The 20,253-nt window shown below is 29.6% G+C and overlaps 2 protein-coding genes and 1 non-coding gene across 6 annotated transcripts; 2 read left to right on the forward strand and 1 right to left on the reverse strand.

The window, feature by feature from the left end:
- Positions 1-327: 327 nt before the first annotated feature.
- LOC100790145 (GDSL esterase/lipase At5g55050) lies at positions 328-4,123 on the forward strand. The gene is made up of 5 exons (XM_003532086.5): positions 328-886; positions 1,735-1,883; positions 2,362-2,595; positions 3,007-3,253; positions 3,696-4,123. The coding sequence occupies exons 1-5, from the start codon at positions 637-639 to the stop codon at positions 3,914-3,916; spliced, it is 1,101 nt and encodes a 366-aa protein (XP_003532134.1). The 5' UTR covers positions 328-636; the 3' UTR covers positions 3,917-4,123.
- A 1,331-nt stretch (positions 4,124-5,454) lies between these two features.
- LOC100790670 (uncharacterized) lies at positions 5,455-11,364 on the forward strand. 4 transcript variants are annotated; one of them, XM_014779409.2, is made up of 9 exons: positions 5,455-5,678; positions 6,789-6,965; positions 7,212-7,324; positions 8,093-8,171; positions 8,439-8,467; positions 9,222-9,315; positions 9,542-9,631; positions 9,762-9,951; positions 10,873-11,364. In XM_014779409.2, the coding sequence occupies exons 2-9, from the start codon at positions 6,822-6,824 to the stop codon at positions 11,151-11,153; spliced, it is 1,020 nt and encodes a 339-aa protein (XP_014634895.1). In that variant the 5' UTR covers positions 5,455-5,678; positions 6,789-6,821; the 3' UTR covers positions 11,154-11,364. The 4 variants fall into 4 exon arrangements, with proteins under 4 accessions (XP_014634895.1, XP_014634897.1, XP_014634896.1 ...); XM_014779411.3 differs by having other exon boundaries at positions 5,474-5,622; XM_014779410.3 differs by having other exon boundaries at positions 5,475-5,685.
- A 7,919-nt stretch (positions 11,365-19,283) lies between these two features.
- LOC113002450 (U1 spliceosomal RNA) lies at positions 19,284-19,443 on the reverse strand. The gene has a single exon (XR_003268012.1). It is a non-coding gene; the product is annotated as a U1 spliceosomal RNA (small nuclear RNA).
- Positions 19,444-20,253: the final 810 nt, after the last annotated feature.

Raw genomic sequence — 20,253 nt, forward strand, 5'->3', positions numbered from 1 at the left:
CCGGGATACCAGTTAATGATTTCCTTTTTTTTTATTGGGATTGGAATTCTAGTTATTTTCCCAAAGCTGTCCCAGGTTATCAACCACAGTCATTCAATTGCCACAAAAAAAAAAAAAACAACAACCACATTCATTCAATTAAACCATAAAAAATAAATTAAGTAAAGGTACTCACTTATCTGTACCTAACTTTGGCCAATTGATCAATTTAATGTATCAAATGATGCATTGGGTGCTTTAAATGCTTTATTTATGTACTAAAAAGGATTTCCAACTACATAGAACCATAGAACATTAATTAGGATTAACTTACCCAGAACTTGAGAGATTTCAGCAAAGAAAGTATACAAAGATTTTTTTTTCCATATGACAATGACAATTTATATTTTTGCCTATCACCAGTTTATAACAATATGAACCAAAGTTGGTTGACATTGAATATCTGGGGTAGTCTTTGCTCCACAATCTGTCACTATAGTCAGTGTCACTTCTCAGTTCTCACTAGCCTTCAATAAAAATTCTTCTTTTCACACCATCGTCTACACTTGTCAAGTTTTTGATTTTTGCATCTTTATATCTCTAGCCAACCCTTCTCTAATTCCACACGCCAATTCTAATCAGCAGGATCATTCCAATATGGGCAACAGAATTGTTATGGGAAATTCCCTTCTCTTTATCTCTTTCTTCATCTTCAGCTTTAGTTTCTTGGAGGCTCAAAAGGCTCCAGCAGTTTATGTGTTTGGAGACTCACTTGTTGATGTTGGCAACAACAATTACTTGAGTCTCTCCATTGAAAAGGCAATTCTTCCTCACTATGGCATTGATTTTCCAACTAAGAAACCCACTGGGAGATTTAGCAATGGCAAGAATGCTGCAGATTTAATTGGTAAGTTGATTCAAAATTGACTATATTATTGTTTTTCAAAACTTTCATACAATAAATTGTTCACTTTACTGTAGGTAAGTACCTTTAAATATGATAATCTTTTTAAGAACATTCTTGGTCTTTTGCTATAATCTCATATTTAGCTTCTCTTCTTCTCTATTTCAATATTAAACTTTGAGAATATCATCACTTTTCTTTTTTAAAGCCAGCTTAAGTGAGATGTTTCTTCATTGAAATCTATCTAATCTCATTTATTTCTTAGTATTGTACGTCATTAAGTTGTATAGTTTCTGCATGTTTCTCCTCTACTACATGTTTAGTAAGTTACAAGTCTTATAATTAGGAATCTTTAATTGGCTACTTTTTTTTTGGAATTAAATATCTGCCATGGACAAAAATTTGTGAGCAACACTTTAAGCCACATATTCCTTATTTTCTGCAATGTTTTCTCCTGTAAGAAAATCATGGTTGATGGGATGGCTCTCAAAAGGCATAAAAGGGCCATCAACATGGGAGTCATTAGTACATGTTTTCGTGTATTGACTTCAGAAAAGTTTATATAATTTAAATATATATGCTTTATGGACACAAGCAAAAGGAAAAAAAAGAAGGCACTTTGTGTATAGAAAGGAGGGAAATAAAACATTGACATACTTTCTCCTTGATTAGGAGACAAGAGGTTGGAGGCAAAGAAAACTTGTATTGTACATAAACAACCAAAAAAGTTAATGTGATTGTCTTATTGTTGTTTTTATTGAGGCTTGCATAATTGCATATTGATAATAGTGATACAAAATTACAAATTGTGTTTTACTAATATTTGCATCAAATGAATGGTTGGGTTGCAGCTGAAAACTTGGGCCTACCTACTTCTCCACCTTATCTCTCCCTAGTATCTAAGGTCCACAACAACAACAAGAAGAACGTATCTTTCTTGGGTGGTGTTAATTTTGCCTCCGGAGGTGCTGGAATATTTAATGCCTCAGATAAAGGATTTGTAAGTAGAGTTCTAATTTTCTGTTTTCTTCCTCCAATTTTTGTTTTTACTCATCATGTCCTCATCCAGAGAGATTATTGTATGGTCCGGTCTATCACATGTCTATCTATGGTTTTAGTCAATTTTATTGACTTATTGTGATATGTAATTGAGTTTTTCAATTTACCAAAAATAGTCAATAAAACTTAATCACATGTCATGCGAAAATTGACTAGAACCATAAACATGAATGTAATGATCATAGATTATATAATAATTTTTTCTCATTCATTATTTAATTAGTTAGGTCAATATGAAATTCATCCAAACAATAAACAACATATCAAAGATTATGTTGCTAACTTTTCTTTCAACCTAAAAAGAAAGTACACGACCAAGAAAAAGAACATATGTTCCCAGAATGATAAGAAAATGACAAAATAAATAAAGAAAATCTTCCCCCAGCTGAGCTATCCCTTCTGGATGACAATTCTTGCAGAGGCAATCAATACCTTTGCCAAAGCAAGTGGACTACTACTCACAAGTGCATGAACAACTGATACAACAAATAGGAGCATCTACTCTCGGGAAACACCTCTCAAAGTCCATCTTCATTGTGGTGATTGGTGGCAATGATATCTTTGGTTACTTTGACTCAAAGGATCTTCAAAAGAAAAACACCCCTCAGCAGTACGTGGATTCCATGGCTTCCACATTAAAAGTGCAACTACAGGTAAACACAATGGTTGTAAATAGTAAGCAGCTACTTAGATTGTGTTTGATTGAGTGCTCTAACATTGATTTCGAATAAAATTGATTTTGAACTAAAATGATTTATATTTGAATGTTTTTATTTAAAATCAAGTTAATAGTACTGTAATACTTAATATTTTTTTATCTAACCCAAAATTACTTCAACTCAAAATTAATTTTGGACGCATAATCAAATTTTTACTGTGAAACCATTTCTAAAATCATGTTAACTTGATATTTCAGCGTAGTTTTAGATGATCTAGACACGGAACCAAACACGTACTTACTAATTACCACTTCTATGATCAAGATTATAAGCTTGGAAGGGTGAAAACTTAAAACTTGTGTTGTTTATATATTTTTTCCTTTTGGTTTGGCAAATTTTTGGCAGAGATTATACAACAATGGTGCAAAGAAATTTGAGATTGCTGGTGTTGGTGCAATTGGGTGCTGCCCTGCATACAGGGTCAAGAACAAAACAGAATGTGTTTCTGAAGCCAATGACTTGTCGGTTAAATATAATGAAGCTCTTCAATCCATGTTAAAGGAATGGCAATTGGAGAACAAAGACATAAGTTACTCTTACTTTGATACTTATGCTGCCATCCAAGACCTTGTTCACAATCCAGCTTCTTACGGTATATATTAACACATTGTTCAACATCCCTTTACATTGTTAGCCTAGACATTGGGAGATAGGACACCATAACACAGACAACTTTTTTTAAAATACTTGATAAAAAATAGGTTTAATATGTTTGTTACTCCTTGTAAATATGATATATAAAAAATAAATTTATAGGAAAAAATTGATAATTTTTTTCAGGAAATAAAACAAACTTTTGTCATATTTACCATAATTAAAAACATATTTAAACTTAAAAGTTACCACAACAATTTTAATGTTAAATTGTATATTTATAATCAGTTTACAAAACTTGTTATAAAAACTAATCCTTATGGTTGATTTCATGTTTCTGATAATTTCTAATTTTAGAGAATATATTAAGTTTAGAAAGTTGCTAAGATTGGAATGAGGAGAAAGAAAATTTTATAAGGAATCTATGTCCCTTTTTTCAGGATTTGCTAATGTGAAAGCTGCATGTTGTGGACTTGGTGAGTTGAATGCCCAAATTCCATGCCTGCCAATTTCGAGCATTTGTTCCAATAGAAAAGACCATATTTTCTGGGATGCATTCCATCCTACAGAGGCAGCTGCTCGCATCTTTGTGGATGAAATTTTTAATGGACCTTCAAAATACATATCTCCTATTAATATGGAACAGTTACTGGCCATTTGAATTGGCAAATAAATTAGTCACTTAGTCCTTTGTAATGTGCTTTCCTTTTTTGTGGGGTTACTTGTTATCAAGCAACACACTGGAACCCAAAAAATGAAGAGAAAAAAAAACATCTTATTAGATTAAACATTTGGATTAATCTAATTGTACGAAAGAGTGAGTTTATGAACTTTTAGCTCAAGTGATTTATTTTATATTTACTAAAAATGTCTTGACGTACGCTTTAAATTCTGCATCCTTGGTTCTTTTTTTTTATATACACTATTATTTGCGTCTGATTTTGACAAAAATATACTTCTGATTTAACGGACAAAAAATATAATTAAGTCTAAATTTTAATAAGATCCAATAAAATAAGCAGGTGAAAGGTTTCAAAACAAACAGCAAATATGCCTTTTTTAAGACTGTTGGCTAGTCACATGCAATCAAAAGGAGATTACACATTATACAGAACTTTTATATAAAAAAAACACACTCATTTGTAGTATTCTATAACTGTAACAAAAGTTTGAAATATGCTAGTTTACATTAACACAAACAGAATGTGAAACTTTTCTTTAATATTACTTGAGTAGAATGTAAACTTCAAATAGCTAGCATATCCAGTGATTTTATAGGCAGTCACTTTATTGACAAACTCATGCTTAAATATTTTCTTGTAAGCATCACAGGATTAGTGTTAGTTGTGAATGTGCCACTGAAGGTAAAAAGGAAAAAAGAAAACCTCTCTATCCCTATAGATATTTGTGAAAATGTGTAGTTAAATTGGTGATAACAAGTATAGAATAATCCCCAACACTGTACCTTCACAAGATGTTCAAGTACTGAGACCAATTTTTGTTCATTTTAAATAGTAAATTTTTTATTACTAACTGTTTTGTAAAATTAAGTTCAACTTTAAGAATGTGAGTGGAAGCAGAGAAGGACTATAATCCCAAAAGATAGTAGCCAGGAGAAACTCAATCCAGTATCCAAAAACAAACTGTATAAATGATGACATTAGTGAGGCGTCTCAGTGTAAAATAATCAAGGAATATGACAAATTACTCCAATAACATTTCAAAAAGAACAAATAAACTACATTATTAACACATACATGTTGCATAATGCATATTATTGAAGCCAGTTACATAATTTATCATAAAATCAAGCTTATGAAACCCCTTACATAATTTAACATAAGTTCTTTTATGCAAAAGTCAAGTTAGATAGATAGTATTTTTCTTTTAAAAAGAGAATTTATGTTAATATAACAAATTTTATAAGTAAATAAAAGAAAGAGATAGATTTCTATAAAAAAAAAGAGATAGATAGATAATAGTAATTTTATTTTTTTAATCTTGTGTAAAAAACATGATTAACAAAGACTTTTCGTTGGATAATTAGTCAGATGAAAATTAATCATTAATAAAATTAATGTATATTTTATACTAATAATATTATGGTATAAAAAATATTGCTTTTTTGAAAGAAATATAACATAACTAAATATTTTTTTTATAGAAACATATATAAATATATTATACTTAATAAAAAAAGGGAAAGGTGGCACGTGCCACGTACACGTGAAAAAGAACCCTGGTCTTTCTGCCCCTCTCCAATCTTCCCCGCCACCGCCGAAAACTTTTCTTAATCAGTCTCACAGTGAAGTTGATCGGAGCCACATACATTCACGCACTGACGCTACTGTGTGAACGACGATTAAGGTTTTGGTCTCTTCTCTCTGCCAATAATCAGAAAGCACTCGCTTCCATTCAAACGAGTAATGTGTAATAATTTTCATGTCTATATATTCTCTCTGCCAATAATCATTCTTTGATGGTTAATGATTAATTATTGTAATTGTGTGCTGTGAAAATAAGCGTTTGGTGTCCATGATGCCTAGTGTTGCTTAATGTTCTCTTGTAAGTTGTTTTTTTTTTTTATTATTATTAATCTCACACCATGCTCTGTGATATGAGCCTGTAAAATATTTTAAGTTGTTGCTGCTCGTTAAATTGCAGTTCTTTTGGTTCTGTGTAACTTGTAACTTGGTGTGAGTGATGGACTCTGTTATGCATTTACTGTTTTAAGTAAATTCACTTGAGTATGAATTTCATGTTTTCTTGTGTAGCTTGGTTTAAAACCAAGGCGGATAAGTGATTCATTCTGGATGGCAGGTCCAGCAACACCTTGCTAAATTAAACCCTGATTTTAATAGTTACCTATAATTAGACTGTGTTCAATTTCTTTGCTTAGGAGTGAGGAGATAGAGTATTGGAGTTGTTGACTAGTTTAATTTGTGGTGCCCTGACATTTAAAAAGACTCTTTATGTATCAAAATATTTCTCTAGATTACCTCCAATGTGGAAAACAAATCCATATGGATAAATAAAGAGAAATATATATTTGAATGGTTAAGATTAAAAGATAAATGCACGTGACTTTCTTAATTGGTCATGTGACCACTAACTTTTAATTTTAACCATATACCATCCATGTATCATTGTATGACCTAGATTTATGGTTCTTACATTCTTAAAATGAGAACTATTCTTACTATGTATGCTCCTTATAAACTATATATAGGTTGTTTGCATCACCTATGCATGAATCATGATTAATTTACTTTTGTTTAATTCTAGTAGCTATTGACCTATGCGTTGGTTATGCCTCATTTGCTTGTCTATTTCAATTATAGACATGACTGTTTTTTATGTGATTGCCTTGTAATGTGCACTAATTATTAACACTGAATTAAGTGCTTTCTTGTTCATTCTTAATTTCTTTCTGTATGAATTAAAATGTGAATATTCATTCTCGTTTTTTTTCTTGTTAACTTGGTTGTTTGTGTCACTAATGCAAGAACCATGTTTATTTTGCATGACTTTAGATAGTAATTGTTGGATGAACTTGAAGGGATTCAATGGATACAGAATTCAAAACAATTGAGGCAAGCATAATGTCTATGCTTGGCCAACTCCAATCTGAGGGTGGCATCCTACAAAGAATGGTATACAAGAATAAGAACCAGCACCGACGCGGTTCCTATTTCCAGCGTCTTTTGAAGGTTCCCCACTACACATTATACATTATAGTTTCTCTACAGTCGCTGTTCAATATGAGTTTTCTTAATGCTTGGCATTTTCACAGTTTCATGAAAGCTTTCTTTCTTTTTGTAATATACAAATTTTAAAAGTAATTGCATTTGTGTGGAAATTTGAATGGAAATGTGTATTTACATTTAAGTTTTCATGATGCAATGTGTATTTATGTCCTTTTTGGATTTTGTGCTGTGCTGTATTGTAATTTGCAGGTAAGGAGGGATTTAAGGCTGCTGCAATTGGCAAACTTGGAGGAGCTTGTAACATCATGTTTGCTTGTTATCAAAGAAGATAGACCAAAACAGAAGCTTCATCTTTTAGAGAGGTAGGTTTAACTTATTTCTAACAAGTTTTTGGTTGATGTTTTTCCAATTCATGTACAAAGAATCAATTCAGATATAAAATTATTATAGCCAACAAGGTAACATGATTGAATGCTTAGTGCTTACAATATGTAGTGTTTAAAGTGCTGATATAGTCAGTGATATTTCAATTATGACCTCTCCAACTCTAACCCCTGATTTTAGTAGCAGTATTCCTTAATGACTGAATTTTTATTTTATTTTACTTTTTTTTGGGACTGGGGAGGAGGGAGGAGGGGGGGATAGTATGCCTCAGGTGCGTATAGCACATTGACATGGGGATCCTTCTTTTTTTCAATATGCTCAATTCAATTTTGTTTGGCCTTTTCTTTTGTGTAGTATGTGCAAGGCAAAGAGAAAGGAATTGGAAAACTTTGAAATTCTAATTTTACATCTCATGAAAATGGGAAGTGACAATTTTTAATCTTCATGTCAAGAGAAGTGATACAGTAGACCATTATTCTGACCTGCACATTGTGGACTTATGGTTAAAGAATTTGTATATATGGATGTGGCAACATTATTATTCCAAAATACGATTTCAATTTTGTGAGATGGCTTACTCTCTCTTTGCATAATTGAACATCTCAGTCATACTTCATTGTTTGAATTTATTTTTGGTTTTCAAAATATATTTGTGATGAAATTTCCCCTTTGGTATGTCTTTATGATAATATTGCAAGTCCTGTCTTGTTGATGATGATATTGTTCTACTTACTGTTTCATTACAGCTTAAAAAGGAGAAAATGTCATAATGAAAAGCATAATTTTATGGAGCGTCTGTTAGGTGTTGCACACTTACTAGTAGAGGTGAAATTGCTGATAAATATTATTGTTGCTCTAACTCTCTTTCTTACTTTGTACATTAAGATCAGTGTGTTCATGCTGTGGTAACTCACTTGCCGTCCTCTTTCCATTAATAGTATGACTATAACGAGTATTTCTCACTAAAATCAAATTGTTTATGACTCTAATATGAATCATTTTCCCTATGCATCATTATAGATTTAACATTGGATTGCTTATTTTTATGGAACCCATTATCCTATCTCAATTTGTGTTCTGTTTCTCATGCAGATGGTTGAACCAATACTGAAGGCTGCATCATATCCTTCTGCTTCTGCTAATAGTCTAATTTGATTTGTGTTTTAATGGTTAGCTTATTTATTTATCCTATATGCTCATAGTTTACTTAATTGGCCATACTCTGATCAAAATTTTAGACATATAAAATCTTTTTCTTTCGTTTCATACATGTGTACTGGTTGATTGGTACTTGGTGTTGCCAAATGATATAACATGCTCCATAATTTGCTTGTATTAATCTTTTTTCTTTGGCTTTGTTTTTTTTTCCCTGTGTAACTACAATACCATTTGTAAAACATTAGGAGTTTGCTTGCATACACAAATTGTATATAATAATTTTATGTTGGAATTTTTTTTGTTGCCCATCTTTTGTTACTCAATTATGTTGATAATTTGCCCTTTGCATGTCTGTTGGTTGCTATTGATCTTCATTGAAACATGGACTTCTTAGTTCACACTTGCCAACTTTGATGTCATCTTCTTCCCTTTCCTTTCTAAAGCCCTAGATTATGTTTATTTCAGTGTTCTACATTTTTGGAGGCTATTTTCAGATAATGATTGGTTATTGTTAATGTCATATTTTGGTCTGTTATTTTATCCAGGGATCATTATTTTACTTTATACTTTGGAAAAGTAGAATACACAAAGAAATTTTTATCATTGTTACTGCTAGTAGTGTCAGACTGCGAGTGGCCGTAGTATTCTTCTTGACCATTTTATGAGTAGTCTGTTTAAATATGCTACATCAAAGTCCTTTCCTTGACTATTTAATAGTGAGGTATCTGTATTGTTTGCTCAATCTTTTTTTATGGGATTTTCTGTGACAATTATGGCTTTGCTTGCACGTCTCCGAGTTCTGGTTCAACAAGTAAGTTTCTTGAGTTAATGTATTTAATCCAGGTTGTATCATTTTTAAGTTGGAATTTATTTAATGTGGAACACTGATGCTGGCGTTGTTTCTAAAATTTAAATTAGGTTGAAAGTAAACGTGATATTATTAGGATAGCACTAGATAGTATAACTCTGTGATCGTGAATTGATCTTCTAGCTCTATTGGTTTAGTTACTCAAACCTTCTTTCCCCCCCTTGTGCAGATATTACTTGATGTTGTTTCATTGTTCAACATGGTTTCTATACTCTCTATAAAGAAGCAATCAATAAAAACAACTCACAATGAAACCGAGGTTTGTTTGTATGACAAAAATCTCTGTTGTATACATATTTATGCTTAGACATGGATATGAATCTAAAGTGATATTCTAATTTCTACATGCTAATATATTCTTTTTTTATATATATATACTATTGATGCAGGTTTTTAGAGATTTCTACCCTGTTAGTGATGATTTTGTTACATTAGAATGTGTTTGGAAATCAGACAAGTTTATATTACTCGAGAGGAAGCATAAAAGGGTGAATGAAAGTCAAGCTGTGGACTCTGGTGGAATTGTTTTTGTCCAAACATCAAATGTTAATTATAATTGTATCGTGTCTTTTCTTGGGGGTAAGAATGGTGTGCTTGTTTCTGCTGTTCCATATTTTCCAAGTCTTATTAGTTTTAATATTTAATTTTGTGATGGGTATTTCAGTTTATGACAATTTAACTGTTTTATAACAAATGTACTGCTAACGATTTTGTCTTTTTCATATTACTATATGTTCGGACTCAACAATTTTATATATGAAAGTACCAAACTCAATCACTTGTTAAGTTTACTTGGGAGCCAATAACCTGTTCTTTTAGTTGTTATTGTGATCTCTGGATCTCAAACATGCAAATGCTGTTAAATGCGACATAAAACTAATTAGTTTGATTGAATTGATCTTGTCATCCAAGAACACTGGAAGAAATTAGTATAAGGGATTTCATTGTGATTTTTTTTAATCTCATTGTGAATAATATCCTTGAGAATTTGTTTTCTAACGGAGTCCAATGTCATTGTGTGACCCATGAGACTGATCTCATCTAATGGGACAAGACTATTATTGTTTGTTGTTGTTAATTTGATCTTGTCAATTTTGTTTGTTTTACTTTGGTTTCCTGCGGCCTCTTTGCATATGCAAGGTTAAGGCTGCGTACAACATCCCTCCCCCATACCTTCGCATAGCGAAGAGCCTCTGGGCAATGGGGTACGAAGTTTTTTTATACTTTGGTTTCCTGAGTTCTTTTGATTAGGATTAAAAATTGGCGTATCAACATTTGACAGTTTTTGCAAGTGATTAGTGATTTGTATTCATGAAGCTGAATAGAAACCACATAAATAAACTGCTTCTTTTCAGGATCTGGCCTTGTTGCTTTGCAAAATATAAAAGAAATACTTTTCTCTCACCTTTACTTGTGACATCACCATTTTATATCCAAAGTTAAATTGTAATTTGTTGTTGTCGTTAGTTTTAACAAGTCTTGGTAAATTGTCTCTTGCAGATGATCGGTTAGTCCCAAAGAGAGTAGCAGATGTTGCTGCCAAAAAAGATCCCTGTCATATCAATGATAAGAGTACTGATTTGTTGATTGGCTCATCACCAAATGATGATAAGGAGACTATATATAATGATGAAGGAGAAAATCAAGGCATCACGAAAGCCTCCATCAACAAATCTTTACCAGAGGTTGGTTTGCATGCATTATCGCCGTCTACTACCAATGATAAACTTCATTCTTGTCGAAGAAGGTGGCATTTGTCTCAATCAAGAATCTTACACTAACGTGACACAAATCTTAAATTGAAGTAACCAAACAAAGGATGACATGGGGGATTCACTTGCTAGTTTATTTACTGATGTAAATGCAAAGGGTAATTTCAAACATGACTAGCTATTGTAGTTAAACTTTTGGTGGTAACTTTATCCAAGGCTAGGAAATCTTGATTTAATAATGGTAATAACTAATAAAATTCTCTAGGGCTCTTATTGAGGATGTGATCATGAAAAGTATTAAATGATTTTATTTTTTTTTATAGATTCTTAATGTCTCAAAGGTCGTGTGTGTTTTATTGTTTTGGTTTCTTAGCTTCTTAGCAAGTCTCTTGAGGCATACTACTCCCCACGATAACACACTACATATTGTAAATATCCAACTAAGTAGTTAGTTATCTTAATTTAATATTTGAATTAATTATCTGAACATGAATTGGGAAAACATCAACCAAAAAGATATAACTATCCCTATAAAAGATGTACCTTTTAATTTGATCTATATTCTTTGATAAAAAGCAAAACAAGTTACAAACTCATTTAAGTTTTTGCCAATTGCAGAAGACTTAAATTTCTCCTCGCCTACAAATTACAATATAACAAAGTTCAAGGAGGACATAAATACACAATCCATACATGGAAACTCAAATGTAAATACACATTTTTCATCTAACTTTCCACACAAATGCAATTACTTTTAAAATTTGTATATTACAAAGAAGAAAAAAAAGCTTTCTTGAAAGTGTCAAAAATTAAGCAAAACGCTGACTATTGGAAATTATAATGTATTACATGTAGTGGTGAGCCTTCAAAACGAAAGACTCTGGAAATAGGAATTAAGCCGAAGTTAGTCTTTATTCTTGTAAATCATTTTTTCCATGACGCCACACTCTGGACACATGATTCAAAAGACGTTATTGTTGCCTTAATTGTTTCGAACTCAGTACCAATCAGGTCAGCCATGGAAACGGGGTGAGTCCTAGGCAGGGTTTCCCAATCCCCATCCCTGCAAAAGGCAGGATGGGTTCTGCTTTGGGTTCATAAAAGGCAGGGGTCAAAAAATGGAATCCAACTTTATTCTCATCGGGTTTGGAGGAATCCAAGGTGAATTCATCTCACATTTTTTTAAAATATTTGTTCAAATATTTTAAATAAATCATGCATTAAATTATCAATTACATTTTAATTCAATATATATATATATATATATAATTTAATAAATAATAAATAACGCAAACATATTTAAAAAATAAATTATATTTAGTTAAATGTATAGTTTTTAATTTTGTTATAATTTTGCTATAATTACAATATTATTTATTTAATTATTAAAATAATTGTTCTATATTTTTTATAATTATAAAAAATAAAACATGAAATAATGATATGATTAATAATTACATATAACACGTATAATAATAGAATTATATATAAATATATAACTATATTATTAATAATTCTAAAAATATATGTAAAGGGGCAAGTACAAGGGAGCACAGGGAGTGGCATACCTGCCCCAACCCCCGCTATTCCAAGTCGGGAAAAATCCCAACCTCGGTTAAAGTGGGTTTTTCCCCTCAAAGTTGAGACAGAGTTAGACAGGTGTTTATGGGTCAATTTTTATTTTGATTCCTTTGAGTCCTTCCAAATTTACCCAACAATGACTATCTAAAGAGATGCAAAATAAACATGATTCATGCATTAGTAATACAACCTATATATTTATAAGTGAGATATCTAGGGAGAGCAATTTTTAACCCAAAATTTGAATGATAAAATTTGTGAATGTTGAAATTTGGATGATAAATTTCGTGGAAATTTTTTTTTAAATAATAAAATCCGTAAAAATTTAAAAGTTGGTAGTAAAATTCATAAAATAATTAAATTTTAATGGTAAAATTTACAATTAAGCTTTGTTTTAAATGATAACATATATAAATATCATATAATTTTTCTTCATTAGAATATGAGATAGAAGTATCATATTTATAATTTTAATTTTTATATCAATTTTTCTTCACAAAAAATTATTATATGGTATTCTTTTTAAAGTAAAACATGTATAAATATATTATTTATATATTTTTAAATTTTTAAAAATTATAACGTATATTTCTAACTTACCCTAGGACCGGCCTTCACATGAAGCAAATGAAGTCTTTGTTTTAGGTCCCAGTCATTTAACATTAGTATTTTGTATAATTTTTATTATTTGTTTTCACTTAGAAAATAATTACTCTGAAAATCAAAATAAGAAATAATAATTACTCATTAATTTCATTTCAATTAGTGAAAATATCTCTTAATTGACGAAGCCTCCTCAATATTCAATTCTCACCAAAATCAGCTCAAAAGTCACTATCTATATTCTTTTAATTTTGAATCTCTTATCACTTATCTCAATCAAAATATAATTATTTTATTAAAATATTTTCTTTTTGTAAAAAAACTTATTATTACTTTTAGACATACCTCATTTTAAAATTAGCTTTAGGCGTAAAAATATGTTAGGTTGATCCTACCTCACCCACGAAATCCACTCATTTTTAAATCCATGTTTCAAGAGTGTTTTCCAAAATAAAGGGTAAAACTTGATTAATTTTAGTATCTGAACTTCAACTTTGATGAAGATGATCATTTTGATATTCTCCTCGGATAAGAAAATAAAACTTTACAAAGGATTTTCCAAAGGAAGATGAAGACAAAGATGCTCCCTTTACTACGCGATGATGACTTAACTATGACGCAGTTAGTAAAGTTAGTATTAAAAAGAAGTCAATTTGTTATTTTTTTTACCTAATGTTTATTTCAATTTCAAAAATACAATTTGCAGTTATTGTGTTTCTGCAACCAAATTAAGTAACATACTTACGTGTATGCATGGGGCTTAATCAATGGTCAAGGAGTTCCATGGCCTAGGGCATACTGCTCAAGGAGAGCTATCCATGTTTGTGTTTGTTCATAAATCCTCTCACTCTTTCTTACTTTAAAGATTTCCTCTTCCTTTATTTTTTTTTTCAATGCTCTTCCGTATATAAAAGTAGGCTAATTAATTGCATTGATGCCCATAATTCACATTTTATTTAACACAAAAAAATCTTAAGTTTCAACAAATTAAATGTTGCTATCAGTGTCACAAAATGATAAAAAAAAAAATTGAAATTAAAAGTCTGCATTATTTAGGTGTTTTTTCGTAGTGGTAAATAACTTGGTGCTTCCCAGATGATATAAATAATCTCAGGAATAAATGAGTTTTATGCATGTCATCTAAATTGAGCCTGGACCGTCCAATTCAACAAGCATGGATCACATCTTAGTTTAGAAAAAGATTATTAGGCGTTGGTACTATTTTAGTTCAAATGTTTAAGCTTGTACTAATATGGTACTCCATAATATTCCCACTCCACGGTGTGTCTCAAGAGTATTCAAATTTATCGATGAAAAATAAAATTAAAAAACTACTTAAAAAATTGAATCTAACCTTTGTTTGGATTTGTTTAAATGATTTTGTGCTTAAATTACTAAACCACAATACTTGTATTTTTTTTTAGTGTTTTTTTTAGGATAGTGTTTTTAGTGTTATGCATTTTATATAATGTATACCACTTGCGTTTTAATTATAGTGCTTTATAATATTTTACTTTGTTATGTATACCATACTTATATAATATATATTATTTTCTTTTTTAGAAGACTTACATTTGGTGTTTGGTGTAGAATGGATAAAAAAATTGGTAGATTTTTATTATAAAATGTTTAGCAGAGTAACAAGCTTTGTAGATTGTTATTAGCAAAATAAATTATTATAATTTAATTTAAAAGATCAAACAAAAGTAAATTTTTTTAATAGAATAAATATTTTAGTAAAAATGCAAAACTAATCGAAATCATATGATAATTGGATGATTTGGTCTCAACCAAAATGAATAGTATATCATTTTTATATTTGATTTAAATGACTTTAATTTTAATGAAAAAATCTAACCAAATTATTGCGCAAAGACCCCTAAATCCTCATGTCTCCCAAATATCTCGTGGTTCAAGTTCAAGTACACTATCTAACAAACGAATAGGTTGAATTTAAACCAAGATTTGAGAAATAATGTGATTCATTCAAGTAAAATCAAACACGATTCTCACTTCATCCTATAGTTTTGTTACCCATGGAACTAGAATTTATATATGTTGGGATAAATATGTATACTAAAGATACAATTCATGGTACTATCAATTTTAGAAAAAAAATATTCTTTATTTTATTATCATATTTATTATTTTATTAAATTATTAATTTGACACGTCCTAAAACTAAAGGTTTGTTATCATGATAGAGATTATGACAATAAGACATAAGTCTTTTATAATTTTAATCTATATTGTTCTTGATCATATGATTATTGTAAACAAAACATTAATCATCTGGATAGATTAATATATATGTAATGATCATTATTGGATAACGATTAATAGATCTCATTTATCAAATTACATATATATAGATGTTGTATATGTAAAGATCATCATTAACTTACATAATTAGAAATTCATAATAGTTAATATTACCTTGATATGTCAATGAGAAATTCTCAAAAAGAAATACAACCGTTTTGTTTGACCTAAGATTACTAGAGTAATTAACAAATTATTTGTTATATTTTAATTTCGGACACTTAATACCTTAGGACACTTAATAATAGTTAATATTACCTTGATATGTCAATGAATATTGGATATGATCAAATATTTATAGAATTAATAATTAATCAAGAAAGAATTCATCAACTCTAGATCATAAGTAATAAGTTAAGTGTGAGCTCCGTGATAGAATTAAGACCTTGACAAGTCATTCATAAGATGTGTTAATTTATTAAAGCTTGACAATAACACTACACTCTAGAGTTAACCTTGAGGTATAAATGATGGAAGAAAATATTACACTATTCTTCTTGGTTGGTTTGTTCTCGAAAGTAAAAAATGTTATTTCATGTTATGCGGACGGACGGACACTCAGTAGTGTTGTGTTGTTAGATGACTATCTTGATTACTAAATTAATTAGCATTGAATTACTACGAATTTAGTATGAAACCTACCGGATCACACACATACCAGTGTTCTAATCTTTACAAAAGAAAATAATTTATTTGATAATTAAATTAGAGAATTTAATTTAATCAAATAAATATTTTAGTGAAATATTATTATTTGTTTGCTACCACCAATAATATAATTAATATACAAAGGAATGATTATTTCATAAATGTGAGAGTTGTTACAAGGGTAATATTCTATTGCTACCTCCTATTATTATGGATGTGAGTGTGATTAATTGTGGATTAGATCTGTCTCATCTCCAAGGAACTCCTTACACTAAAATACATGAGGCAATGTTTATGTTTATAAATAAAAGATTCAAATTATTTTAAATTATTTATTTTTTTATAGAAAAGTTCAAATCCTTGTTTCTTTGACATTATAAACATAAATAGAAACATCTAGTTACCTGACACAAAATACATAATCAGAAAAGTTAACACCTAATTTTACAAGTAGGAGGAAAGAGGACCTGCTCTTTAAGATTTCATTCATTAAAGAGTTAATAACAAATATTGGTCTCTTGGTGGTGGATACACACAAAGAGGAGTCTTCCAACCCTTGTAGGAAAGATTTGTTGCTTCAAGAACACGCCTTCCCCCTCTCTTTCCTTATTAGTGTATACAAGGTATAAAATAGTTTTATATCATCATCTAATTATTTATTTATGTATGATAAGTTCGTTAACTTTCATAATAATTAGTTTGAAAGTAATATCAATAATCATTTATAATTAATTTACTGTGTAAAACTATTCTACTGTGACCATTAAAAGAAAATGAGTTTTTTTTTTAACAAAAATTAAAAATATAAGTGATAAAGTTATGAAAATAAAACTTAAATAATAAAAAATTAAATAAATCATATTTAGTAATTTTTCATGTTTTCACACGTTAATGTAATGTCATTGAGATGATATTAACGTGGTAATGTTCCCCGAGAGATTAGAAGGACAAAAAACTTGTATAAACTGATATAGGTATTTTTATTGCTTGTTTCATTTCTCGTTAACTTCTATAATAATTAGTTTAAAAGTAATATCAATAATTATTTATAATTAATTTATGATATAAAATTATTTTATTATCATAACTATTAAAATATAAGTTATTTGGTATAAAAGAAAATAATTTTTTAAACAAAAATAAAAAATATGTGATAAAGTTATCAAAATAAATCTTGAATAGTAAAAATTAGATGAACCATATTTAATAATTTTTCATGTTTTGACATATTAATGTGTGGTTAAGATAACAGTGATAAAGTTCCTAGGATGCTAATTCCTGAGTGTACACAAAAAACATAAAACATGGTGTTAATCTCTTTATCAAATACAATATTTTTCTTTTATCTTTCTCCTACTTTTTTATGCTACTATTGCTGTTTTTATGTCCTATTCTTGTACTTCTTTTTCATGCAATGTCTTCCTTGGAAATCTTCACACTAATGTAAGGGTGATTCTTTTGTTGTGAGTCTCTAATTAGGTAACTTCCATTTCACACTAATATCATGGTTCCGAAAGGTTTTTTCACTTGTTTATGTTGAGATAAAAAAAATGTTGTTTTTTATGATGAAAAAATATTATTAAATACTTCATGTCATTTAAAAAATAAGTTTTTCATGGAAAATGAAATGCTGTTAATATATATTTTTTTAATAATGGATTTAATTTTTTTCGTATAATAGGAGAGATTATATTTGTGAATGAAGTGCAAAAAAAATTGCAAAAATTACGAGATTTAACTAAAATAAAGGACTAAAGGTAAAGAGTATAAATGAAATAGGAGAGAGACATTAATCACTAAGGGTAGTGAGAAAAATATAAATAAAAATTAATAATTCAAATAAATAATTATCTACTATGTTTCACAAAAGTAAATAAAAGTTATTTGGTAGCTAATATACATTAGAAATTAATGTAATTCATTATAAGTTTTAAATGACAGATTGCCTCATCATCATATTTTAATTTAGTTGGTAGATAGAAAAATATTTAACGACTAAAGATATTTAAAAAGGTTGTTTGAATTATAAATCAAATTGGACGAATGTCACAGATGTTTTAATATCAAAATTTTATACATAATATGAATTAGTACGCACAATTATAAATCATTAATTAAATTATGCATAATACGAATTGATGTAAAAAAGTATAATTTTGGTAAAAAAAAATATTTTTTTGTCATAATTTTATTAAAATTCTAAATTAAATAGTGTATAATAGTAATTGATATAAAAAAGATATATTTTGTCAAAATGGATTGTTTGGGGCTAAAGGGAAGGAACATTTGTTTGAACTCTTTTGCACAATCTAACTAATAAAAGAAGAGTAAGATATTTATTTTGACACTGAAAATGAGTGGTAACAAATTGATTTTAAAAATAAAAATTTAATTTAGTTCTTGTGTAAAAAAAATATCAAATTAATTTTATGGATAATTTAATAATAAATTAATCCCTAATTTTATAATTTAATAGCAGATCAATCTTTAAAAATTATTATTATTAAATTAGGTCCTGAACGTTATTAGTTAATAATAAAAAAGTTAATCAATTTGTCATAGTTTTTACAAGATTAAATTTGATCTTTCCATTTTAAGTGGCCAATTTGTCATTGGCTCTAATTTTTAGGGATCAAAACTTACCTATAAAAGAATGACTGTTGCTTCCCAAGTTACGTCCTACACTCTTTCAAGAATATCTTTTGACCTAATTGGTCATTCCGAAAATCAAAAGGGAGAACAATATTTTCATTAGCCAGCCCAAGTGCGAAAAACCAATCTGATTATACAGTTGCTCAAATAGAAAGAGACTTAAACTAGGAATACACAGTTAAAATCTAGAAACAGAGGCTGACACGGGCCAAATCACATAAACTAAACCTTAAAAAATAAAAAATAAAGCCAAAGAAATCTCCGGTTTAAAATAGTTAGGTGCCAAACAAACGATAAACATAACCAACACACAATAAGAATCATTACTTCATATGACCAAGCAAACGTAAAAACAAAATTTTAAAAAGGCCTTTAACTTTAGGACTTACATAGGAAAGGGCCGCGCAAAACGCAGGCCCACACTCACAAATTATGATGTAGGCTCTGCCACTTAGGCAGGCCTTAGAACAGCACCCTTCCAAAGTGCAATGAAAGTCACTGCTCTAGGCCATGGATCTTCTTGATCATCCATTGACCCCATCCAGGTATGTAATTTTAAATATTCTTTTATGCATCTATTTATAGCCCATCCTCCAAGTTATATTTCCTAGTTTTTCCGATGTGGGACACATTTAATAAGGCTTACGCGAGTAGCTTCAAGTGGATTTTTTTTCCTTCAAAAATACAAAAAAACACAACAAAAACAGAGGTTAATAGTTTTAAGGCTATGATTGAAGGAAATATAAACCAGAGGTTAAATGCTTCTTCCGAACTTGAATAATCATCAGCTAGACATGCTGAAACTGGTCATGGAAGCATAATTGAAAACGTTCACTTGCTCTTGTATCTTGTTAGTCTGTAATGGTTTAGTGTCTGTGTTTGTTTGTGTTTTGGACCCCTCAAACGGATGTTAAAAGCAAAGCTAGAAATCCTTGCTTCTCACAAAACACTGCTACCTTGGTACGTGCGCCAACTGAATGCAACGCGTACACAAACATAGCCTTAATGATACATATTTTGTGTATTCTTTTTGTGATTTGTATTGTACCTTAAAAGACAAAAGTTGTATGAAAAACATTAAGAATGAAGCTATTTCTCTAGCTTTTATATCTTGTATGTCAGCTGTGAGTTACTTCACCTGTGTCCACTGGCTCTGATAATGATTGAATGAGCAAGTTTTTTGAAAATTATTAAACTTTACAGAGTTTAAATCTGCAATTACAAGAACCCTTGTAATACATGAAAGATTGTTCATATACTGTACATCAGAAAGAAAGAAAAAGTGTCTAGCCTGAGAACCTTAAAATGAATCTAAAAGATTAAATGAAACTCATTTCAATCCTAGAAGGCAAGAAGAGTAAAG

Source organism: Glycine max, chromosome 8, assembly GCF_000004515.6.
Source record: "Glycine max cultivar Williams 82 chromosome 8, Glycine_max_v4.0, whole genome shotgun sequence".
Lineage (NCBI taxonomy): Eukaryota > Viridiplantae > Streptophyta > Magnoliopsida > Fabales > Fabaceae > Glycine > Glycine max.